This window comes from Brienomyrus brachyistius, chromosome 10 (assembly GCF_023856365.1).
Source record: "Brienomyrus brachyistius isolate T26 chromosome 10, BBRACH_0.4, whole genome shotgun sequence".
Taxonomy (NCBI): domain Eukaryota; kingdom Metazoa; phylum Chordata; class Actinopteri; order Osteoglossiformes; family Mormyridae; genus Brienomyrus; species Brienomyrus brachyistius.
In genome coordinates this window covers 1762642-1788631 of record NC_064542.1, presented here as the reverse complement: position 1 = coordinate 1788631, position 25990 = coordinate 1762642, and the positions used below count along the sequence as shown (strand labels likewise).

General features: G+C 40.9%; 4 protein-coding genes across 9 annotated transcripts; 2 read left to right on the top strand and 2 right to left on the bottom strand.

Moving 5' to 3' along the window:
- On the bottom strand, positions 1-3740 carry foxa (forkhead box A sequence). The gene is made up of 2 exons (XM_049027520.1): positions 3681-3740; positions 1-1141 (listed from the first exon to the last, which is right to left on the bottom strand). The coding sequence occupies exons 1-2, from the start codon at positions 3738-3740 to the stop codon at positions 29-31; spliced, it is 1173 nt and encodes a 390-aa protein (XP_048883477.1). The 3' UTR covers positions 1-28.
- Positions 3741-8011: 4271 nt separating this feature from the next.
- rnaseh2c (ribonuclease H2, subunit C) lies at positions 8012-12851 on the top strand. The gene is made up of 5 exons (XM_049028317.1): positions 8012-8111; positions 11261-11414; positions 11532-11644; positions 11793-11912; positions 12245-12851. Exons 2-5 carry the CDS (start codon positions 11261-11263, stop codon positions 12266-12268), a joined length of 411 nt encoding a protein of 136 aa, XP_048884274.1. The 5' UTR covers positions 8012-8111; the 3' UTR covers positions 12269-12851.
- A 36-nt stretch (positions 12852-12887) lies between these two features.
- LOC125750473 (histone acetyltransferase KAT5) lies at positions 12888-20623 on the bottom strand. 2 transcript variants are annotated; one of them, XM_049028309.1, is made up of 15 exons: positions 20479-20623; positions 20291-20360; positions 19729-19797; positions 19370-19506; positions 18382-18450; positions 17416-17595; positions 17178-17252; positions 16677-16739; positions 15448-15696; positions 15113-15202; positions 14721-14861; positions 14371-14464; positions 14021-14180; positions 13767-13848; positions 12888-13614 (listed from the first exon to the last, which is right to left on the bottom strand). In XM_049028309.1, exons 1-15 carry the CDS (start codon positions 20488-20490, stop codon positions 13480-13482), a joined length of 1626 nt encoding a protein of 541 aa, XP_048884266.1. In that variant the 5' UTR covers positions 20491-20623; the 3' UTR covers positions 12888-13479. The 2 variants fall into 2 exon arrangements, with proteins under 2 accessions (XP_048884266.1, XP_048884267.1); XM_049028310.1 differs by lacking the exon at positions 16677-16739.
- On the top strand, positions 20574-25052 carry LOC125750474 (apoptosis regulatory protein Siva-like). 5 transcript variants are annotated; one of them, XM_049028313.1, is made up of 6 exons: positions 20574-20631; positions 20942-20984; positions 22033-22145; positions 23109-23264; positions 23788-23941; positions 24215-25052. In XM_049028313.1, the coding sequence occupies exons 3-6, from the start codon at positions 22043-22045 to the stop codon at positions 24264-24266; spliced, it is 465 nt and encodes a 154-aa protein (XP_048884270.1). In that variant the 5' UTR covers positions 20574-20631; positions 20942-20984; positions 22033-22042; the 3' UTR covers positions 24267-25052. The 5 variants fall into 5 exon arrangements, with proteins under 5 accessions (XP_048884270.1, XP_048884268.1, XP_048884272.1 ...); XM_049028311.1 differs by having other exon boundaries at positions 20603-20709; XM_049028315.1 differs by lacking the exon at positions 20574-20631 and adding an exon at positions 20640-20658.
- Positions 25053-25990: the final 938 nt, after the last annotated feature.

Sequence of the window (25990 nt, the reverse complement as noted above, 5' to 3'; positions counted from 1 at the left end):
CTCTCTCTCTCCCTTTCTGTCTCTCAGCTCAAGAGGAGCTCAGTATGGGGACAGAGCACATGTTGGGGTAATACATGGAATCCCCCATAAAAGGAGCTCCATCCCAAGTGGTGGAGTAGGGGTTAGAGTATTGGGAGGAGGATGGGGTATAGTAGTTGGGGAAGCCTGTGGAGGAGTCATAAGGGTGTAGGTCTCCCCGTTCCACCCCCATGAGCTGGGAGATGGAGAACGGGTGCTGGGTGAGTGGTTCGCTACGGAGACACGGATCAAGTGACAGACAAGGGGGTGGGACTGGAGGTAGAGGTTGCTGGACTGTAGATGACATGGGTACCTGAGGAAGCTTGGGGGGAGAAAGGCAGAGGGGATGCTGGCCGGAGATGGAGGGATGAAGGGACGAGGATGGAGAAAGACTGGGGGGCTGAAATGGAAGTGGAGGGGATGGAGATTTGGGTATCTGGGGGCTGGCGACAACAAGGGGGGGTTGGGCCGGAGGAGAGCCATCTGAGGAGGTGGAGGAGGTGGAGGGAATGGCCACGTCGTTGGGCTCGGGGACCTTGTCCTCCCGCGGGGCCTTTCGCTCTGAGCCTCGCGGACACCGGAAGCGCTTCTGCCGACGCATGTAGCAGCCGTTCTCGAACATGTTGCCCGAGTCGGGGTGCAGGGCCCAGTAGGAGCCTTTCCCCGGGGAGTCGGGGGAGCGCGGCACGCGGACAAAACAGTCGTTGAAGGACAGGGAATGCCGGATGGAATTTTGCCAGCGCTGTTGGTTCTGCCTGTAGTAGGGGAAGAGCTGCCGGATCCACTGGTAAATCTCGTTCAGTGTGAGCTTCTTGGCCGGGGCTTGCTGGATGGCCATGCTGATGAGGGAAATGTAGGAATAGGGAGGCTTGGCATGACTGAAGTTACGCCGGTATCCTCCCTTGGACTCCCCTACGGCTGCATCGAAAGCGTACGGCCCCCTTTTGCCATCCCCGACGTACACGTCCGGCTGCAGGACCCCAAACTGGCTCACTGGCGCACCCAGGCCCATGGGAGCCCCGGCAGAGATACCAGTGTCCTGGTGGCTGCCGCTCAAGTATGGAGCATTGGAAGGTACGTATCCACCCAGCCCGGGCGCCATGCTGCCCCCTCCAGGGTAAACCTGCAAGTTACCGAAAGAAGGCAGGGTTATACACACGTGCGCTGGAAACGTGGAGCATTACTCATATTCCCCACATAAAAGAAGTAAATGTAGCCACAAGACGTGGTGACATTCGGCGTATTTCTTTAAGATGGCGATCTTAAAAATGATACAGTCTTGTCATAATAATGTTGTAACACCTTTAAAAAAAATAATCACAAATAGAAATTACTTTAACGCACAGACTGAAAGAGAAAAGTCAAATTGTCCTCTTAATAAGGACTTCAGGAGTTAACATTATAGGACTGCATATCATATATTTCCACCACAGTAAGTCTCATAATACTGGTAATGGTCATTACTGGTGGTAATTGACCAGAAAAAAATGCGTTAAAAAGAAGAAAGCATTCCTTCGAAAATACTTGTTATTTAATTATGCATGGGCACAGCCGTTTTGGTGATAAATCCCCATTGGCACACCTTATTCGAAGGGCTTTCATCTAATTTCATTAACTCGTTGCTGTCCGTCTAGGTATCGCCATGTAAATATATGCAGGCCACCCACCCAGCCGCTTCCTATAACCCTATTGTCCGGCCGGTAACACCATTCTTCTCAGCCTTGTTAGTTCGCTCTTTTAGGTCAGTCGCCGACCGCCTTTTTTTTTATCTTGAAAGAGACGGCGACACGGGAGGCAGGAAGATGCCATCGTTGTCTTCGGTGGTTTGTTGTGGAAAAGGCGGTGACAATAATTGCGCCTGCCCGAACGCCTGGTATTCCCTTTCTGAAGTCAGAAACGCCCCTGTGATTATAGGCCCGTGTTGGTCGTTTGTGAATCATATCTAAGCTACTCCGTCCGTCGGAGAAGAAAAGTTACACCAGGAGTCACTCAGTTAACCGCACCGAGACCACACACAGGCAACGACATTCCATACACAGGACAGCTACGCACGGAAAAGCTTCACAGTTTGTCCCTAAAACTATTTATTCTGTTAAATTCTGTAACATTTTAAAATTAATTTTTACATTAAAAAACGTAGGCATATTTTTGCGATGGGCTACATAAATTGTGACCTATAAAAATGTGTTCAAAAACAATATGAATATCTGTTAATCAGTTAGGCCTTCTGTGATAAAATTAGATAGGCCTGCATCAAATTCATTCTTTGGTACAACTGTCATCATAAGTATTGTTAGTAAACTTTTCGTTGTCTTGCACATTTTGTTAGGTTACAGTTGCTGTTGATTTTTTCTAAAGATTTTAATTTTTGTAACTCGCATCTAAATAAAGTTAGAGAACTAGTCATCATCTGATTAAAACGGTTCGGTGAATAGGCCCTATATATATTAAGACTATAACTTAAGTCTGGGTTTGCAAGTTTTTTTTTTTTTTTTAGCGTTTTTAATAAATGTCATCGTAAGTGTGGATATACGCCTAGTTAATGTAATTTTAGCAAATCAAATATTGAACGTTAAATTCCTGTAAATATGTTTGTGTTGTTATTTTTTATTTCATACAATAAGTGTGAAATAAGCAAATAATGGCTGATTAATTGAAAGTTAAATTCATAATTGAAAAAAACTACACACCACTGTAGGCTACATACAAACACTCAATATAATAATAATAGCCTAATAATAATAATAATAATAATAGTCTAATAATAATAATAATAATAATAATAGCCTAATTATAATAAAAATTATAAACAAAATAACTCCTCATCATTGATATTCTTCATGGTCAAGAATTCAATGTTATTTAAAATTTTCACTTAAATAGTAATAAAACTGAATCATTTCCCGAACACTCAAAGCAAAACTATACCGGCAAAAAGAATATATAAAAGCAGATGGCAACGACAAGGACATGTAATGCTAATTTAATTACCATTTAACAATATTTCCACAGAGAAATGTTGCCATGTTAATTTAATTCACATTTAATATGGGAAGAAATAATTATAAAGGCTGGAGATCATTTAGTGCAGCCGTACTATCATAGAAGTACATCAGTTTGCAAGACAAAACTGGGCGTCACATAATTGGTGCAATAGTTTTATGTAAATAGTTTTAAACACTTGAAATTAACATTTTAAAAATGCAAGCCAAAGTACAACCCACTATATAAACCATTTCCCTAAGTAAATTAATTGATTGAATTTATTGATTTAATTTCCATTTTGACTACATCATCAGAACCAAATTCTGCGCTCTTTCAAGTATTTCCTCATGGCCTATATTGTGATTTTTTTCATTAACACGGACAGTTTCCCAATTATACACAATAAAAGTATATTGAATATTACATAGTACAGTGCGTAATCTATAATATTATTGATGCAATAACATCGTATTTCTAACTTTGTAGCCTACTAAAACTTTTTTTTCACAGTCTCAGGCCAGGATCCGAAAGCCACTTTAAACTTGCCATCCATCTGAAGTTTGCGATGTGAAGGTCTAACGTCTAACGCCTATAGGTCTAATGGCTTAGTCTAAATGATTTTTGCCAGAGTACTTAAACGCCCATAAAAACGATAAACCTGTTTTACACCTGCTTACCTCATCCTGATAAAATGCCGTCCATTCTTCGTTGTTTTCCAGTTTGACACCACGAATCATTTTATCTGGAATTCCGCTCAAAATTAAGTTCCAGCGTAGAAAAGGGAATAAAACTATTTAAGGCAAATTAGGAGAATAGAAAAGAACAATCTACGGGGTGACACGTTCCAACTCGTTTTGGGCTTATTAGCAGGACCGCAAGAGCATTCTACAGGTTCTTTTTAAGGTCTTCGCAGCATCACCACCTCCTTGCCGGTGTCCCATATTCCCGCCCCTTCCTTGGCCCCGCCCATTTTAGCCTCCTACTGAAATCACACCTTTTGCAACATCATTATCAACAACAGTGACAATAACAACAAAAATCCTTTCGGTATATTTGCGAATTGAGGAGCATGTCAGGTAAATTAAAAATAGGCTTTAACCGTAATAAACTTTTAAACACAAAATAATACGTAGGTTTCTAGTTGCATACAGCAAGGGGCGCCACTGGAGTTTGATATGAAAGCATACCATTTTGGGTCCCCCAACTCAGACCAATCTAATTATGTTCTAACTTTTTAAGCCCCCCCCCCCCCCCCCCCCCGCCACTCGAATCACCCGAGTCTTGTTACATTTCCTGTGAAAGCAAGAAGAGTAGAAGAAATTAAATGAGATGGGTGAGCTCTGCAAAATGTACATATTAGTCAGAAAATTAAATTACAGAATATGTGATGGACCTTAAATAAAGAGTCTGCTGCGATGTGGTAGGCTACTAGGCAAAGTCTGCTTCCCTGTAAAGATAAAGGAATAAAAATTAAACCCAAGTATAGAATTTTACACCTGATCAAAATTAAAATATATATTTTGTGCATTGCTTATTTTATTATTTCATTACTATGTCATAGGTTTATATTAGCATTTTAAATATAAGGTTAATTTAAATACGAGTATTTTTTCTTGCGTTAAAGTTTATTCTCCTAAGAGTTTTTGCTTAGTCGTATTTATAGGCCGTACTACGCAACACGTATCTGCAAAAAATTTTATTTTAGCTGGGGATTTTTCCTCAGACGTATAATACGGTAGATTTAACAGATTAAAACGTATTTATCGACATTTTAAAAGCACGTTTTTTCTGCTAAATGACCATATAAATGAGCGGGTGCGTTATAAGCATTTTGAATGTGTGTGTGTGTGTGTGTGTGTGTGCGTGTGTGTGTGTGTTTGGGGGACGACGACACACTGGCATAAAACTAATATTTTATGTTAAATGTGGGGGGTCCAAACAAATAATTATGAAATCTGAGGGGCACGGGTCGAGTGATTTGCCTGGCCAGACAGGAAAGAAGACGCCTGATGGTGTTTTCGAAGACACATCCATGTTGCCACCAGTTATCCTGGCCAGGGTTGTGGGAGAGCCTGTCCCAGGCAGCACAGGGTACAACCTAAATGGGGTGCCGGGCCATTGCAGGGCACACAAACTCAGATCATGCAAAGAGTGCTGTGTGAGGCATGAGTGCTACCACAGTATTCGCCTTACCAGCCTGTTTATACAGGTGTTGCATCAAATAAGAATGTTTTTCTTCACAAAATGAAAGTGAGAGCTCAATCTAATAAGCATAACGTTATGGGAGATTACTTTGGTTGTTTTTTTATAAATTTGAAATCTAAGAAACATCTCCCAATTGAGTATCGAAGGAACAGAAAATTCTGCCCTTGAAATTTCATCATTTTCCAACAAGAAGTCAAGTACAAAAACTTTTTTAAAACCCAGTTTATCAACAAAAACAACCAAGTAATCAAATACTACACTTGATAATTATGTAATATATGTTTTAAGCAATTTTTCCGGTTGCTGAAAAATATCGTTGGTTAAGGATGCTGAAAGTTTCAAAGGACACAGGAACAATGTTTAAAATCATGGTAAGATCCTAGGTGTGTTTCTCTTGTCAAACAAGCCTTTAACTTCCTCTCGTAAAGCAAAACTTCCATGAGCCAGTTCATCAATCTGTCTCTATCACTGTACTGGAAACTGTGGCATTAAATTATTTTTGTCTGAACATCTGGTCCAGTTTTACAGTTCTCTACTCTGTGCAACAATCCCTGATTATGAAAAGTGCTTTTGTTATATAATCACTTTAAAGGAAATCACATCTTGGACAGTAATTGGTGTTTATAAGATATATTAATAAAACCACTACATTCAGGTTAATTACTAAAAGTTACTAAGTAGGATTTATTATAGATTTTCCACACATATTTAGATTAATTTGATCGATCAAAATTATTCCTTGAATTGGTGCATCCCAGAATGGAACCTTTTTGTTTCAACACATTTTGGGAATATTTAGAATGTTTTTGAAATCCATCAACATTTCAAAATTTTTGTGTATAATGAAATGGTAACTATATTTATATCAGTTACATGATGTGTGATGTGTTGGGTCCAATATTCAGCCGTTGGTATCTGTTGTAGTTTTACTCCATACTGACTGGATCTGACAAAGAAAAAGCGCCAAAAATCCCCACATAACAATGTTAAATAATTGCCCAATACAGAAAATCAGACGCTGGGCCCCCCAAATAGACCTTGCTTAATATTCCTGAAGCTCAACAGAATCGTCATGTGTTAATGAAATTTCTTTAGGTGCAAATGCTAAATGGCTGTATGTTCCTTTTATGTCACGCATAATTAAGTGTTGTGCACCAGCCTGGGCTGTCTCACACACAGCAGAATCCCTTTCTCTACCATTCTCCCTCTCCATCGCTCCCCTTTCTCTCATTCCCCGCCTTTGTAGAAGACAGCTGCCTAGCAGATCATGGTGTAGAGTTTCACTTTTATTGGCAGAAAGTAAACATTTACTTTACAGCCTGTATGGAACCCCCCCCCCCCTGCTCTTTGCACCCACCACCCGCACCCGTACCCACCCAGACCAGGGCCTGAAAGGCATCCACTGTTGTCTTCAGAAAGCAGAGGTCAAATGTTATTATGCGGGTTCCTGTATTCTGACTGATGGCAACAAAGGGTTGGTATGGGCAACCAAACAGGGGCAACCTTCTAGAAAGCAGGACTAAGGCGAGACGAGCTCTGAGCATCAGGTAGCATTGACAACTACAGCGGTTATGATAACCATTGTCTGTGCCTGCCTACATGTATATACTTGTGCCGTGACGTAGACAAGTGATAGTACATGATTCTGGGCATGTGAGAGATAGCATTCATCGTATTATTAACCATATCTATCAGGGAAATATAATGAAATAAGAAAAAAATAGACATTTTACATGCCCTAGAGTATATTTTGGTTAAATGTTATGTCTTTAAAAAGAGCTTAGAGCTATCATAACAAAGGAGTGTGGTCTCTAATTTACAATTTATAAGTAATCAGAAGGGTACATGAAAAATGAACAATAAAAAATGAATCGTCCATTCTTCATTGGATAAAACTAAATAATATGCTACCCCACATACAAGTTACACATTTCAAAAGAATGGCGTTTGAGAGAAAAAAAATTAAATGGTTCGAGCAGATCGCCACCGCCATGTAACTCGTGATACGCATTCCAACCGCACGGAAAAAACTTTCTGGTTGTCCTTTTACGAGGCTACATCCAGTTGCTAAAGCAAACACGATTAATGGCCAATGTTGTAAAAATAATTGCAAGTGACCGCAAAGAATGTATGAGGCAGGACACCTGCACCGCTTGCTTTCTTACAATCTGGTCTAAATGCATGGCTCGCGACGAGTAAAGCTTTTCTCACTTAGTTTAAATGCAAAGATTACAGGAAGTATTTTATAGCGCACCGGGGGATGGAGGTTCCCTTCAGTCCAGATGTGCGTATTCTGCACAGCGACCAGCTGTGTCACCACGTTTAAGGAGGAGACACAAACGAGGTGCAAATTAGTTTTCTTGCTGTCTTGGATTGAAGGTCCCTTAAGTCAGTCAGACCCATTAATTACTTCCCATTCAGACTTCGGAAAGTGTAAATTGTGTCCCTGCCAATCACCATGCGCTCCATGAGGTGGGCACTAATTAATTGTTCCTAAATACTTCTTAGGATGACCGCCGTGTGTGAATTGTAAAGTCCAGAAGGAAGAAAAACACCGGTTTATGAATTTTCACGTCATTTCTTTAAAGGGAATACCCACTCTTAGCCCTTATTTGAATGTATCGACCGCTTGTTATTAAAATGAACCGCGTGCATTATTACTCCATTTATAAGTATTGTTCCGACCATAGTTAAACAACATATTCAGTAGAGATCTATCATCAACACTGAACTCTTGCGACCAGCATTTATTGCGCATATTTACAGCAAAATTCGAATGTTACAGGGGTCCGATTTCTAAAGAGAACTACATTTCCCAGAATCTACGTGACTGTGTCACGTGATCTGGCGCCAAAACTTGGACGCTGAGTTGCGGAGCGGCGACTGGGAAAGTGGATGGCGAGGTATGTGTCCTTTAATCCGAAAAGATCCTCTGTTCTTTAAAGTGTTGTCTTCTGGATGAATATAACATTGCGCTTGCTCTTTAAATACCGTCAGCAGATAGCTTTCGAAACTGAAGTTTGAGGATGTGAAGCTAAAATTCGTTAATGTCCTTTAATGTGCCGACTGGATAGCTAGCAGCGTTTCCTACTTGGTAATATTTTGCGTCGGTTTTCTTGTCGCAGTTTTCGCTTAGCGTGTTTGTAGGTGAAGAACCGATAGCAATTTTAAACGCCTAAGAGTAAAGTTCATGAAGCCGCTGTCACAGTGTATGGCTCTTACACGATATCATTTTACATTTTTTCAGCAATAGACGAGTGATGAGCTTGGCCTGAGATTAAGGTCATATAAACCTATTTCTAATATAGATTACCAAGTAATTTTGAATAAGGCGTGTTTGAATATTTGACCATTGACATTAAAAACGGAGACGTACATGTGAGGGATGCAGTGTCTGTATGCCAGTTTGAGAGCTGTTTTGGATGCACGCAAATGTAAATTGGTCAAGTCATTCCCGCCTCCCTCCCATTTCACTGTCATTTCACATAACAGCACGTAAACTGCGAAACGATCGATTCAAAAGTGTGATAAACGAAATTCGTATTCAAGGACCAAAATACAGAAGTAGTAGCATCACAACGACCACATAGCTTGAATGCATATCGCGTTATCAGTGTCTTCTAAACTTTATAGTTCATTATTTATGTCTTGCGAATATATTAATCGAATATGTCATAGTACATAAATTTCGACATATACACAAGTAGATGGTGCAGACAATATGTGTAATTGAAAGCAGGATCATTTTGCTGGTCATTCAGTCTCTCTTTTGTCAGGCCTTTGCCTTTAATCCACATTGCATCCAGTATCCTGCTCTTGTCACATTCATCTCCAGCAGCTTCTGACCTGTGAGGGTATTAATGTGCCACCACTGTGTATTGTCTGTGGCTGAGTAAGGGCTTGAGGGAGTATGTAGGCAGCAAACCGTCCTGTGACTAGCTGAATGGTGAAAATCTAATGTTGGTTTAAATTACTGCACGGCTTTGGGTAGCCGGCTCTTACCACCTGTTTTGTCAGCTTGCATGACCTGGTGATGTAACTATTTTTTGGGTGCTGTGGCACAAAATAAGGATTGTACATGTTATTCCTTCCCTCTGGTTCTTTGTATTTGTGTAGTTTACATTTTATATTCATATCGGATAGGCTTTCTCCCGGAATTAAAAAAATGTGGTTTATGTGAATTGTAGCACTGAAATTTCCTGCTCTTTGATGGCCTTGCATCCCTTCTTGGGATAGGTGTTTGGCGTGCCTCTGGCTTACTGTGTACTGTATGAAGAGTTTTGGAATATGGGTGGGTTATACTTATAAATATGCTTATTTACTGTTCACACAATGTACATCTTGATTTACTGAGTGCAGTTATTATTTTTGTGTGCTAATTTCCACTACCGCATTGTGAGAATCGCCATGTTATGCTAGCATGAAATGCTAGCGGAATTCACATTCGCTTGTGTAAATTTGCATTACATTACACATTCCAGCAGTCCATTCTGTTCAGGTGTTCTGTAGTACTTTTTTAAGTAGGAGGTTGGAAATTTTCAAGGTTTGACCTTATTTTTCCGATTGGATGTGTATCTTAGTATGCAATTTTAGTGAATGTGAGGTTTGTTGTAGCAGGACTGACTGTGTAATATTTACAAAATATGCAGCTTGCCTTTACTTTCAGTAGATTAATTTACATTTTATAGTATTAATTGTGAAATGAAACATGGTTTTTGTTGACATTAATAATGTAATAAGAGCTCACTGGAATTCACCTGCAGCAGTGGCAGTAAGTTGATGTTGGGGTGGGGGTGTTTCTATCTTCCTTTTATCACAGTTTTGATCTTGGTTTCAGAACCGTTACACCTTTAGCTAGAGTACTTTTGGCCGTTTTCTTTGGGGTGGTATCATGGCTCAATGGTTGTTACTGATCTCTCACACCCCAGTACTGGAGGTTCAAATCCCTCATCAGCTCTTTGTATGTGGACTTTGCATGTTCATTTTGTCATATTGGGATACATGCAGAGCTGCTTTGTGGACTTTTTGTCACTCCCTGGCCTCAGTATGCAGTTTGTTGCTCTGGTACCTCAGAAACCATATGTGGTGGGGGCCCAGTTGCTTTGGGGTCAGCTCTGTCCAACTTCCAGTTTGCATGCCCATTGTTTCCCTTTCTGTCCAACTGGGATTACCTGCATGTCTCTGGGCCATGAATCATCATTTCTGCCTGTGAGACCTGGCTTGAAATCTGTCACACTTTCTGTTAAGCAGAGGTGGATAGATCAAGTCTAGAAAGTAAGAATCCAAATCAGGATTTTGTTTCAACCAACTAGTTGAGTGCATTGACTGTGACTCTTTATACTGAACTGGATGGTTGAAATAAAATTTTGGTCTGGATTTCTGCTTTCTGGACCTGAAGTATCCACTTCTGCTGTCAAAGTTAGGTCTAAGTCTTCTCTGCTGCCTCGCTCCACTGCCTGTTTCCTCCACCTTCATCACCTTCCATCTGGTCATCCACCACTGCTTTTTGGTCATCCACCAGCTTGTCATATTCCTCTTCTTTGCCTTCCATTGCAGCCTTGTTGCATCCTGTTTTGCTTTTGTGTTCACGTTCTGAGAGTATTTACTATGTACACAATTCTTGAAATTTAACTAAATTGCTAAAAATAGTAAACTTTTGACTGGCAGCATATGTCAAGTATATATGCAAAAAAAAATAGCTAATTTTGATAAATTTGACAGAATCATTTAAATAGATATTAAAAACTGTTACTTGGACACGTTCACTTTTCAGTCTACCTTTTAATAGAGGAGCAATAGTGACACTTAGTGGTAGAAAGAAGGTAAGAAACTTGATATGGCCATCAATGGGCAGTTTAGTCATTTTTCCACGCCAGCGGATGGCCTATCAAGGAAAGTTGCAGCTTGCTTAATATCAAGGCAAATTAAATACTAGTGAACTACCAAGTGGAAAAAGAGTAGTGATTCTGAGTTTTTCCTGTAGGATTTAAAATCTATATTTTTATACTGCAGATGATGGCAAATAACCAAACAATCATATTTTTCGTTTAAGATGTCATCCAATGGCAGCGTGACCACAGTTCAGCTTCCGTCCATTGGCCAAGCTGAGCAACTGCAAATCCATTTCTTGCCATGTGAGATTGAGCATGATGGACCAGCTCAGGTCTCTCGTTATTTCACAACTGTAGTACAGGACCATAAACATGGTTAGTATGTACTGAAATTGAGAGTTTGTGCTTTGCTTTTCAGAGCAAAGAAAATGATTCAGGTATATGTGGCAAACGTTGTTCAACAAATAGTTGTTCTATTTGTACCCCTGCCAGAAATAAGTGTGTCGTACAGGGGCCGTGAGCTCAAAGGAGCAGAGGTGAGCTGTCCAAAAGGCTACACCGGTCTTGTGATGAAAGAGGACCACAAGCCATCCTCGGATCAAGAGGTGAATGTTACATGAAAACATTTTGCTTTGAACATACATGTACCATCAGGCTCTTAGTGGAATGCATCGTGCAAATAAATAGCAGGCCTGTAATTAATTTGCAAAGTCATGAAGAAATATGCTTCAGGTGTTGAGTGTGAAATTTCAGGATCGAACGGTGAGGATCTCCTCAACATTTCACCGCTTCAGCTATTGGAACCTTACGACAAAACCCAGCTCTGATGATGGCGTTGTCATGGCAATGACATGGCCAACATTAGCAGACGCAGTAAGTGTTTTAGGTCATTTCTTCAGATGAACATAACCATGGTGTATAGTGAAGTAGCCCCTTTTGAATTCATTACATATGCTTGTGCTGTACTGCCATATATGTAATAGAATTGCATAGAAACAAAAATTAAATTTTTAGCTTAGACTGTAAGTAAATTCACAGTATTTTAGCTAACTATTGAGGCAGGCATCAAAATTCTTATAACCAGTTAATATGCCCAGTAATTCCTTTAGAGTTCTGGCCATAAACGCCAATTTCAGAACCGTCATATTTCTTACGTTCGCCAGAAAGTTTTGTAATTGTGAGAGAAGTTTCCCAACATCTTTCAGATTCACGGGTCTGTTTCCGACTGATGGAAGATTGTGAAGACAACCTATGGCCTGCTGTCCAGCTGCACTCTTCCCTTTCCATAGCTGTGTCAACCAGATTCTTAGTACCTATAGTCAAGCCACACAAACAAGCTGGCCGAACTCTTCTTTATTCCAGAATCGATCTGGGTCTGTGCTTTTCCTTAGGAGACTGGCCTACAAATGCCATGACAGGCAAGTTGGCTTCTTTTAGTTAAACTATGCCAATTTACCTATAAAACGGCTGACATTGCAGAATAGAAGCATCTCACAGAGAAGAGCTGAGCACTTCATTCTGCAGCAATTTCATTTATTCTCTATCTCCCCTAGTACATGTCATGTCTATTTTGAGAGGCTGGATGTCATAAGGCAGATTTAAGAACAAGTACTGTAGTTGAAGCCTGTAGTGAAGATCTGACAGTTCTAAATATCATGTGTCACACTAGCAGTAGGTATAAATATGCAGTGCTGTGGGATTTCTGTCTGGTTTATTTCTATAGCTTTAGTGTAGCATTTGTTTTGCTGAACCTGTGTGTTTTTTTCCATGTTATCCCTGGGGGTTGATTGTTAATAAATCATTTTAATTAAACCATTGTCCCCATTGAAGAATCACTCACACACCAAGTCTAAATTACTTTTTACTCCCCTCCCCACCTAAAAAAAACTGCCACTCCCTGTAAATTTACATTCCTCCAACATTTCAGTATAGCTTGTTTAAAACGAGTTACCCTTCTCACACAGGACATACAGGGGAAAAAATTCTTTACAAAAGTTATGTACAAATGGTCCTTTTACATATATATAATCCATGATTACTCTGGTTCAGATATGCAATTAACTGTGTACAAAGTTAGTGAGGGATCCTACAGCAGTAAGAAACTTCCCCACTTTGAACCTGAAACTTCACTGATTGTGTCCAGCTGGATGAACGCTAGCGACGTGACTTGTCCATTCTACAGAATCGGTTGTAAACTTGGGATGAGGGAGTACAAGAGACTCAAAGCTAAACAGCTATTAAAAAAGAGCTAGTGGATGAGTTCTGTTGTGCCATAGTGCTCCTTGGTGCCGCTAAATGGAGGACTCTGGGCTTAGGGTGCTGGGACCGTGTTGTTCAGGGTAAATCCACAATTTACGATACAAAAGCAAAGCCTCCTACACACTTCCTGGGAACAGTGAGGCCCCACTGAAGGCAAAGAGTCAGCACTGTGCCCTGGGCTTTACCACTTGCCCCTCTTGCTCCAGTCTTTAGGGGTGAAGTGCAGGCATTTGGGGTCGATGCGGAGGTGGCGTTTCTGCATGGCCCTCTCGTGACCATCCACGATGTCCTCCGAAAGTGTTAATATGTATTGTCCCTACAAAAATGGACACATTTGAATTAAGAGTGTGCACTGTGCAATTCAATTCTGCAGCAGAGGGCCCGAGAATGACTATTTCCTCCTGGGGTGCTTAAGAAAGCAGCAAATATGACCATACTCTGATACGTTCATACTGCATGCAATCTCACCTTATAGTAGTTGATGAGATTGAGGTACTGCAAAGTAGAAATGACGTCCTCCTTTTTCACACTGGTGATCTCACTGATCTCACTGCAGTTAAACAGAATTGTTACAAAGATACCCATCTCAAGCCATTGGCGACAAAACAGTTGAGCAGATCTTTGCTGCCGTTAGAATACCATAGTATATTAATGCACAGCAGTAAATAAGTTTTAGTAATCTATTTACGCTGTACTTTAAGAATGGGGACTGCTCTGCTCACTTAATGGTGATCTGTGGCCGTTCTCCGTTGTCCGACTTGAGGTCCATGAGAATCTCCAGGATGGTCTGAGACCAGTAACTGCGGTAGGAGAGCAGCCCCAAATCTGACAGCGGCTTTTCGGGGGTTCCCGTTTTCCCCTCCACCTTAGAGAGTTCGTAACCTGTCAAAAACAGAGTATACAGAGGACAGTGGGGGAGCGTTTTCAGAATTTTTGGTTTTGGACCTGAGAAAATGCACCAATCAATCTTTTCCTGTGTAACAGGTCCTCAATACTATAGAGATGCCACTACAGATAAGAGCTGTCCTATTTGAAGCAATTTGAAGCAGCATTTTGACCACTGCAGACTCACTGAACTCAATGAGCAATTTGCCATATCCTCTTCTTTGATATGGTGGCAAGGTTAGGATGCAGGCCACGTTGTAGTCCTCTGTCGATTCCTTCTCCTGTAATCAGCGAATTGATCTCACATACAAAAACTCAATCTCGGCTGCCGTACGGGAAAGAACACCAATACAGAAAGCAGATAGTTTGATATACACAGAACATTGCTAAAAGTACGTTTCAGGTGGAGTCCAATTAATTTCACAAGATTGTTCAACTGGAGAAGTTTACCCTGAAGACAGTACAGCTCTATATTAGCTTTAAAACATAACCACTGTGGAGCAAACTGTAGAAATATTGATCAGGAGTAACAAATACCTTAGAGAAATAGCCGACAATATGGAAACCCTTTGAGTCATACTCAGTCATGACATAGAAGAGGAAAGGATCAGTGTCGTAGTAGAGTGTCTTATGGTCCAAGAAGCACTTTGCCAGAAGACACAGATTCTGAGAGTAGGTCTAGGAAATAAAAGGGTCTATGCATTAGTTTCCAAATACAACAAGATGCAATGCTAATTGTTTCCTCTATTAGCATTGTGGCTGCAAGAGGTGTAGGCACCGAACCGAAAACACTTGCACCACAGATTGGAAATATGTCATTAAAAGGGTACAAGCCAATAAGCTTCTGCTAAACGAATAGTGTTAAAACAATTATTGTGATAATGTGGCCTCAAATGCAAGCAGTATGCATCATTCGCTAGATGGATTACCTTATTCTTCCGGCCGTCAATCTCAAAGAAAGAGATGGTGCCCTTCCTGTAAATCTCATTCCCTGGTGGGTGGCGAAGGTTACACTTGGTCTGGTGGACAGATATGAGGACTAAACATTACTACTTTCTCATCTGATTGTATTCGGAGGGTGAGTGGATGAGTTCTTGGGACATGTTAGGAGGCAACATCTTGGTGCCGGGATACTAGCAGAAATGCCGCTGACAAATGCTGTCATTGAATTATTGTTTTGAAAGTGCCCAAAGTAAAAGTACTTTAAAACGCCCAAGTTCATTAATCTCAAACATGACAAGGCAGACAAAGGATCTCATCTCACCAGGTGCCTCTGCAGACACTTGAGGCTCTTGAGATACTTCAGACAGAACTCGCAGAGGTAGAGGATGGGCAGGGCGGTCAATTCCTGGGGGTAGGGTGAGAAGTACCAGGGCTTCAGGCGGTGGCGGCCCAGCTCGATGCAGTCGATGTTCTTCATGCGTGTGACGATGTCATCATGGCTTCGGTCAGACACCAAGCTGCCCGTCATGCGCGGGGCGGAGGGGATGCCGTCCGAGCTGTCCTGGGAGTCCTGGTCAGAGATGGTGATTGGGGGGGGGGGGGGTAAACACTTAGATGGGGTTCTTGAAACTGTGAGACATTTATAGCTTCATCTGAGCCTCCCTGTCTATACAGCAAACTGGCATGGGTGCTCTTGGAACTTCCATTCCTTTGAATCATCTCGGCACTCTGCTGCAGAGCAATTTTTTCCGATTTCAAAATTTTTTTTTGGTCCATAAGTTGTACATCCATTTATTCCGCAGATCATTAACTTGCATGAACATTGTCCAGTTTTACAGGAGTTTAACATTGGATCAAAGCAGATGAACACAAACATGTATACAATACAACTTCAAAAAACTTTTCTGTAAAAACGCTGTAATGCATGAGGTCTTCCTATTCTGGATATATTCACATTTAAGTAGAATGATTTAAGTATGGCTTAAACAGAGTGACAGGTAGCTAGGTAACATTTCTCTATACTGTGATCTTCCAGTGCTGCCCTAGAAGCTGCCTGCTACCGCAGTTCCTGTGTGTTTTTTTTTTTAATATACCGAAACCTCACATTTTTTCTTTGCAACTTTTTAAAATACTTACGACTGAAGAATTTCCCCCTGGGATCAATAATGTTTCTTATACCTTCTCACTGACCCCTTTGGCATGGGACAGTATTTCAGGGACATGTATATAATGTTGTTATGTTATGGATTCTTAACCACAACCTGCTTGTGCAGAAACAGATCTTTAAAACTACAATTGTGTCTTCACGATGCGGAGGGAGTGAACACACATCTATATTAATTTGATTAAAATGGGGGAAAAAGTGTGTGTGGCATTTCAGGTTTATAGAAAAATCCTTCCCCATTAAGGGAGTGAAAATGTTATTTTGTGAGAGACCATTGAGTGAAAGGGTTCAACACCGGTAAAGGCCATTAGGTCAGCGACGGGTCCGAGACCGAGCGCTGCAGATAAACACACCATAAGGCAATGAGAAGGAAAAAATAACCAGACCTCTCCAGGCGGCAGATAGACACTGGCGCATCGAGGGCTGTTATACTGGAAAACCTTTATTATCTAGCAGAGGAGACACAAGCGATTGCAGGCTTTTGGACATTTTTAAAGGGAAGGGAAAATGCTGCAAATGTTGTGTCTATATCATGTTTTCATACACATTCATTAGTCTGAAGAAGAAGAAAAAAGGAAGGGAAAAAAAACACATGAGATGTTGGCTGGTCTTATAATAAAAATGATTCTGCGCCAAAGTAATCAGTCAGGGTCAGGAATTAGTAAAGATCATCACACAAAGGCAGGTGAAACCACTGTGTTATTGCAAAGAATCATTTTTGCAAGTCTGGTTTGACTGGCACAGACGCCCAGCGTATATACCCACACACGCACACACACATTCATTCATTCATATAAACAACAGAAGACCACCCTATTGTGTCACAATGTAAGTCAGGGTTCTGTAGAAAAGGAGACCCCTGTAGCTGCCTTGGGGACAGTGCTTACCTCATCTGTGCCCACACAGTTTGCTTTCCTCTTCCTGCCTGGCTGGGAGGGCATGAGGCGACGGGCAGTTCCGTTCTACAGAAGAATGATAACCAATCGGGCAGAAGGTAGCTATTTATACTGACAACGGGAACAAGTACAAAACGCACAACCATGCCATGCGAGGCACTTTCTCCCGCGATCCGATTAAGAAACAAGCGGGGAGTGCCGGGACAGAATGAAAGAGGTGGTGTTTTACCGTGGTAACGGACGCGAGTGGCTCGTGGTCATCGCGAGGGGCTTTTGGAGTGAAAGTGTTCGTCTCCCGTGCTACTGGGTAGATCGACGCTTGCGAGACCTCCACAGATGCTGACAGAGTGGACACAGGTGTGGCTGGGGATACCTGCATCGCCAGGGACACAGGATCCGCCTTTCTCTTCTGTGAACCAATGAGAAGACAGGCACATTCATCACTGGAAGGAAGTCAATTATTGCAAAAACTTTAGACTTTTAATGGGACTCCATTTAGTGTTTGTTTTTTATTGCTAAATAAAAAACCTAAATCTTTAGTTCTACAAGAGAATTTACCTAGGGTTTTATCAACAGCTAAATGTTTCTGCACAGATCTGTCACTGAAAGAAACTGAAAAATGTTCCGTTTCCACCCACCAACTTTTAACCTAAAAAGGTACACGTGAAACTAGAACGTTTACCGATCACAATTTTAGCATCATTAAAACCACCAAAAATTATTTTAATCTCAATGGTGCTAAAATCTCAATGAGAACAATGCTGTGGATACTTGCGAGTTACTGTCATCTGTAACAAGATATTTATTTGTCTATTGTATAGGAATGCATCTGTCAAAAGGAATTAAATAATCAGAATTCATTCCGACCCGGATTGGTTTTCAGTACAGTTCCTTAAAAAAAAAAAAAAAATTAAGAAATTATCCCAAATAATGGAACAAAACACAGCTACAGCAAGGAACCCTAGCATACTCACCTGTCCAGTTACTATGATTACACTCCTACAACCATTTACCAACAGATCAATTTCTCCTGAAAGGGCCAAAGTCTTGTTTACCACAGCTCAAAAGACAAAATTACATCTATACTACAGGTATGCTTGCTCTATACTGTACTAGCACCCATTACTCTGGGTTCATGGAAAGTGCCAGTCGTTTCTAACTGTACATGTGGAAAACTGATAAAGGGAAGTTGTACCGGTGTGGGGACAGTTTTGCCTCTGGACGGAGCTGTAGCAGTTTGGAGGGTCTGATCTAGATTCTTCCTCTGAATTTGAACAGAAATGGGGGGTTAACTGGCATTCAAACGCAAGCCTGAACATTCACTGCATCTCATTTCCCCCTGGGGTAATATGAATAACTATTACATCACTGCATATTGACATCTTCAAGAAGCTGATTTAAGACATATTGGCTTAGATCTTCGTTATTGAAACTGTGAGATATTATAAAATTATTATTAAAAAGTGATTTCATTTGGCTTTATTCCATGCATTTTTTTACACATTATTTTTACAATACAAATATAAAATGATATGCAACACAGGCAGCTGTTGTAAAAGCATGCCATTCTCATACTAAAGTCCCTATGTACAATTCCACACTATTTTTCCAGATCAGTAACTTGCATATTGTACACAATTTACAAAAACTGTGTGCTGTTTCTAACAATATTAAGAGCAAATATCACCTCTAGTGATACTGCCAAAATGCACTATATCTAGAAAACTGGTGTCTAGCAGTACAACTGAGTTCTGAGTTTTGCTTTGGATAAAAAAAAAGTCTGGTAAAAACATTCAATGTAAAGTAGACTAAAAAAAAATCCCTTCATAAAACGGCAATGCAATTCATAGACTCGTACAGCACAGTACCAATATTGTTAAAAATTTTGTATTATTAAATAAAAAACAGCCCCTATTTGTATCACTCATCACAGAGGCAAAGCTATAATGCTTAAGATTAATTTTACTGCATGTACCACTATATACAAAGTAAAACCTGCAAAAACTAAAAAATAATGCAAGTCTGAAGCACCCAGACATTTTATTTAAAAATCTGATTAACAACCATTCAAAACCATGAGGGGGAAATGCCTCTGCAGACCTAATCCAATATGGAATTTGTGACAATATTTTTATAATTATCAGTATTTGTATAACTAAAAATGTCAGCACTGTTGTGCTCACCATCTCTCTCTCTGGGGACCCGGGACGGGAACCAGGGAGCCCATTCTTGGTCGGGGTTTTGGCCTCTTTTTTGGGAAACTGCAATTTCTTCATGTCCAGCCTGTCCGGGGTAACCCATTCGTCCAGACGCTTGTTGACTGAAGATGCAAATGTCAATGTACAAAAAAATAGCAAATACTTGAGAAATAGATAATCGATTGTTGTATTGGGGTAGATCAACTGAAATTGGATGTATTTACATTTGGTTTATGTACATATCACTGATGAGGCATTCTTCACTCTTTCTATAGATTGTAGAAAAACAAGGCAGGAGGACAGGCACTCCATTTCAAACTAAGTAAAAAAATCAGTTTACTTACAGTCAATATAGTGGACATAGTAGAGCTTTCTTCCCGCTGTCTCTTTAACACTGAGAATTTCAGCCAGAGCTGGAAAGAGATTTTTTTTCCACGTAACTCATTAATATAAACATACAACTATTACCTCTCCCCATATGACAATTTATTGCTTTCGTACAACATAAAATCACAAAAAAATACTGCCAGACATATTGAAATAAACAGCTGAAACAGACAGGTAGCTAGGCAGCAGATTAGTTGACAGATATAACTGCAATTCCCCTTCATTAATAAGACACTGCAAAATGCTAATTAGGCAGCTTTATAAACGACTCGGCCGAATCCCCCGACACTTTAGTCGGATAAATACGGTCCCTCTGCATTCCGGGAAACATGTAGCTCAAACAGCCGTGACTCGGTTTCGGGACGTCCGGTGCCCCGTGGCTGTCAGGGCTGTGTTTACATGCTGGAGCCGCACGCTAGCCTAGCTAGCTAGCCAGCTGACAGCTACAGCACGCTCAGACACCGCCATGACCGCTTGGCGCCGTGCCCTTCCGACTGGGGTCGCTAGCTAGCTACTCACGCCACTCGTCTTCGTTCTCCTGGTTTTTCCTGAGAACCGGGAGCCGACACCCCTCGATAACCTCCACCTGCTATCATGTAGAAACATAACGGGAACCAGTTAGAAGGAACGGGGTGTGTCTGGGGCACCCAAAATCGAATTAAAACAGTTCGCACTTCGCTTAAAGCGACCCAACAGACGCTACTCACCGAATCCGCCATCTTCGTCGTCTGTCTCTAAAACTGAGCACAACAGGCGACTCACGGCATTTAGATGAGCGTGCCGCGATGTATTGTGGGTCACCCCATGCACTTCCGGTCGAGGCAACTGTGCATACTCGAGTCGGCTGCCTGTTCCCTTACGTAAAATCTGTTTTTGGGATCAACTGGGTTACGTGTAATAATGTTTTACATACTGGGCGTGAATCTCATCAGCTTTTGGTATCGTTATTAAAAGTATTATTATTTAAAAAGCGGTACTCCGGTGCAGTAGATGGCGGTAACGCATTACATTTACTGTGTATCCCACCGTTAAATTACAACAGATTTCCTTGTTTACAAACCCGCACGAAAACATCAAAAGCACAGAACGCATGTTTATGTGATCGCCGTGCGTGTCGCTGCTCGTAGTGTTTTTCCTGAATCAAATACTTTTTACCCATCTGTCCGGCAGGTTTCACAGATATGAAGACATTTGAGATGGCAGATTGCAGCTAGTAAGTAACGGTGAAAAAGAAACGTTTAATTTAGCAACACTAAAACTATCCAGTCGCCGTAGTTCGAAATAAAATTCTTATGTAACTGTACTTATGTAATTTTGCTGTCTTAAAAATTGCAACATTTATTTATTATAGATCGACCACAATTCTTTCTTACGAAAATTGCTGCTGGAGGTTGTTGACAAAATGAAAACGACTACAGAAGTCCATATTTTTTTTTTCTCCATAATTTGTACGGTCAAAGAAATCTTCAAATATATGTTACTGTAATTAAATACGTCTTATACGTTTGTGACAGTTACTCTGGTCTGTGTATTTAGGTGTGGATTTTATGCAAGTCCTTAGTTCTGGGTCGTTTTGATTGGGCATTAACAGTTAATCTCAATTTGCTTGCAGTATGTACTGAAACGTCTACCGCATATTTAAGAATATTTAAATAATCTCAAGATAAAACTGCTCCATTGTGGAATGAATAATTAAAAAATTAATAACGCTATTTGGTCACTTTTTTAGGAGACACGTTGGCGTGTCTCTTTGTGTGACAGTGTTATTCATGAATGTGCCTTTCTCATTATTCATACGGGAAAACCCTTGATCCTTAACGATGAGAGCCGACAGTCAGTTGTCATTGTTCCAAATACAACAAAAGTGCTACGTTATTACTAATCACGATTTTGACTAATCGACCCCGTATTTATTCAGTATGAATTCATACACTTTATTATTATCTGCGTACCCCTTTTAAGTTGCTTTGATTTGCTTACCATACTGGTATTCCATACCAACTTATCAATTTACCAGCCATGTAAGTCATTTTTATGGAGGTTTTCACTGAACTATTAAAATTAATCCAATAGAACCCCAGAGAATATTTTGTATACCTAGAAAATGTGGGCTTGTAAGTTAAAACTGTATACCACACAGCAATAAAAATCGCCACATTTGTTTTCACATCTGTAAGAACTTGAAGTGTTCTGCTATCTGTAAGGACTAAACTTGACTCGCATATTTAGTGCCACCTTTCTCTGTCTCGATGCGTGAACAGAGGGACAGGGATGTCGAAGCGCTGTTGCCCCTGGTCCGATGGGACTCCCCAGAGGAAAACCTGTGTGAAAGATGGGGCAGTGGCGGGGGAGGCTGAAAGAAAGGCTGTCTATGGTGAGAATGTTTTTGGCCCAGAAGGCTTCTTCTTTGCTGTCTGCAGTACGAGGGCAGAGGCTAAAGTTACTGGTACTAGTTGCTGGAGCCTTATACAGTTATGCATCGCTTAACGACCGTCCGTGCAATGACTGACCGCATGTGCATCCTGTATGGAAAGCCGTTTGGCAAATCATTCGATATCCTTGAATGCAGTTTCCTCCACCATTTTGGCTGTTGTCAGCATTAGTTGGACATTTGGACACACTAGTTTGCCTTTTTGTCGTACTAGTTGAACAAAATCTCCTACTAGTCATTCTTTTCCAGCAACTAGTTAACTAATGATCTACAATAGTTAGCTGGTGAGAGCCAAAATGCTCACTAGTTGACTAGTGAAGGCCAAAATAGGTACTAGTTAACAAAAGCCTCATTTAACCTTAATATCAAATAAATGCTCAAACTGCCTTCTATACAAATGGCTTTCCATATGTCTGTGGTCCCATCGGGGTAAAATAAATGGAAAAACCTGATCATCTGTCAGGAGACAGTAGACATAGCATATCTCATTTATTATACAGTGATAATAAACATGTATGTTACATATTTTTACACTTTACTGTACTTTTGTCGTTATTTGAATGTGTACTTTCTCATATAAAGTATCTTGGCTATTTATGCAGTACAGATACAGTATAGATGCAGTAGACTGTACAGGAGTGTATGCAGTGTATAGGATGTTTGCATATTAACCAAGTCACCTGCCTTCCAATTGGACAGAACGTAACCCGGAAGTTAAATGGCGCATACCTAAATTGGTCAGGGTCAGGCTGGATACAGGGTCCCAGTAAATGGGATTGCAATCTTGATGATGGACTACTTTGGAATATGAAATTTACAGGAAAGCATGGCACTGTTAAAGCTTTAACAGCACGTTCCCAGTATTTTTTCGTTACCTCGCCTCATGTCTCGCTCTCCTTCTCTCAGAGCACACTAGAGCGTTGTTATTCTCTGGTGCCCGCTCTTTGCAACTTTCTCCCACTCCTACCGTGTCTTCTTCTCCCTCGGCACGACGGGGCACAGCTAGGGGCCAGATGCGAATAGGGTCCAGGGGAGAATTACTCCAGAGCCCTGAGAATGCAGGTAAGAGTGGTTCCTTTCCCACCAATGTATGTAAGACATGTGGTCATGATAAAGGGCATAGTTTCGGTTTCAGCAATGGTGGGGGCCATTTCAAGAGCGAACTCCCCGCCCCCGTAAATACACAATATCAGTAAGGATGCGTGTTGTACAATGTAGAAACGCAGTGTGTGGAGTTTGCATGTTCTCCCCATGTCATCGTGGGGTTTCCTCCGGGTACTCCGGTTTCCCCCCACAGTCCAAAAACATGCTGAGGCTAATTGGAGTTGCTAAATTGCCCGTAGGTGTGCATGTGTGAGTGAATGGTGTGTGAGTGTGCCCTGCGATGGGCTGGCCCCCCATCCTGGGTTGTTCCCTGCCTCGTGCCCATTGCTTCCGGGATAGGCCCCCGCGACCCAGTAGGATAAGCGGTTTGGAAAATGGATGGATGGATGGTAATAAATATGTATATTAATATGTATATGTAATATTAATGTGATTGCAAGCTGACCCCGTGCTTCCACTTCCTTCTTTCATCTGCTTCCAGGTGACCCACCATCCTCCCCTGCCTGCACCTTGTGTGAGCGCCCCCTGCAGGCCAGCGACTCCTGTGTGCGCTGTGAGAAGGTGGTGTGCGTGCAGTGCCAGCGACGTTGTTCTCTGTGCCTCCGGACTCACTGTTTCATCTGCTGCCAGCCCAAGTATAGCCCACATTGTTGTGTTTATGATTGTGGTTATGATAATTATCTAAATAATTATAATTTAGGGCAGTAGTACGGTGCACCATCTTACTGGCAGTCAAATATGATAATTACGACTTTGTTTGGTGTATTCTACCCATATGTATTTTATTATGACCCATATGATACCCATTAAATAATTACCAATCCATCTTTCAAGTTCTCACAGCATAGCCTGGCATCAGTCTAGTTAAATGCTGACAATATTTCATAATGTCTTTCATCTTGTTTTAGTTACAATGAACGCTACGAACGGATGACCTGCATCCACTGCCTGACGGAGTAGCTGTGGTGCCCTCTAGTGGCCGTTCTTGGAATTTTATGCCGAAAGCACCCTTTGTCCTGTTTGTGTCTCTTCAGTTGATTATGTCTTTAAAAGGTGTCATTTCATGATTGAATAAAAAATGTGCATTCCTCTACCCCCCATATTGTAATCATCACATCAAGCACATACTGACCTCACAATCTGAAAAACATTGCTGGGATGTGCTGTTTGGTCATTCCTGTAAATTTTTGGTGCTGTGGAACAGTAATAGTCTATGTAATTGATGTTTAAAATACTACATATTGTTAATTTAATTTAATTTTATGAAACTGACAGCTACTAAATGTGAACCGTTCTCCATGAAACAAAAATACAAGTTTTAAACAGAAACTTCAGTAGGTCCATACAGCATTCCGGTCATGTCAAACAATAATGAATTAAATGTGAAGACTTTTATCTTCTTTTTCAAGCAAAGTTTGTGAGTTGTGTCTGTGCTTTATCCATGTTTTCTATTTGTGCTTGGCCATCACAAGTTATATATCTTCATATGGAATTTCTCATGAAAAATGTCTTTAATGTGGTGCCTGTTGGGTCCATTTGTACGTATTTTTTTTATTAACTTTGCTGTCTGTATTAATAATGTTGATTATAAAGTATCGAACCTAGCCCTAAAACCTTCCATCCAGTAAACAAAGGCTACACATTATCTATCTGGACATTTATTGTTGGAAAAAGAATGATAATTTTGGAAAAAGAATGATAATGGTAATTGCAATCTTGTATGACATAAAATGTATGTTTTGTTTGGCTTGGCTTATTGTCTATTACTGTAATTGTAGGAATTTCTGACTCTGCCACCTGCTGATCTGTATGTCTGACATCTTTTTATAAGACAGACCTACAATACCATTCTGTGACAGTATCTGGGATGTAAAAAAATGGTTTTGGGAGAAACTTATAAAGCCCTTTGAAGGCTTACTTGTGATGTAGAATTTGAGAGTGACGCATTAAGAAGAGGAACTGAGAGCCACTCATTCATTTTTGCCTTTTTGTCAACGAGAGCCAAAACACCAGCCTAGAGGGCTGCTAATGGAAACTGGCAGGTCAGTCACCGTCATAGTCTGGTAGTATATGGTGAAAGCCGTGGTTTGTTACCAGGTAACAGATGTAAAAATAACTCTGGGACATGCAACTGATTATGTAATAATATAGGTGCTGTAATGGCCCTTCAGTTGTAGATGAACTGATTTTATCTTGGGCACCTTTTACTGTATTTTTCCTGGAGGTCACCTTAACCTGTAGTTGCTGGTGCGTGGTTATTAGAGGGGATTTGAAGAAAATACCATGCTGTTAAGAAAAAAAGATGAAGAAGAAAGAACAGCTTTGGGGATGGTGAGCAGAGCCACATGACGCCGGGATGGAGTGGGGGGGGGGGGGGGGGCAAACGGGGACTTTGCGAGGTTTTGGTGGCTTAACTGGGATACAAAAGATGGGTTTTTTGGCAGGAAACAAACGGAAAACACTGCAGGTATTGGGTCTACAAATAAGGTCTACAAATAAGGCAGAATTGGGCTGAAGTGTTCCCTGTGTTTGTCTAAAAACACTGAGAACTTGGAACTCAGACGCGTTATGGCCAGTATATACAAACACTCCAGAATTGTTTGCGGTCGGGTGCCAAACATGAAATAAAGGACAAAAATTACAAGACATATGGAGAAACACTTACAGAATATATATGTATAAAA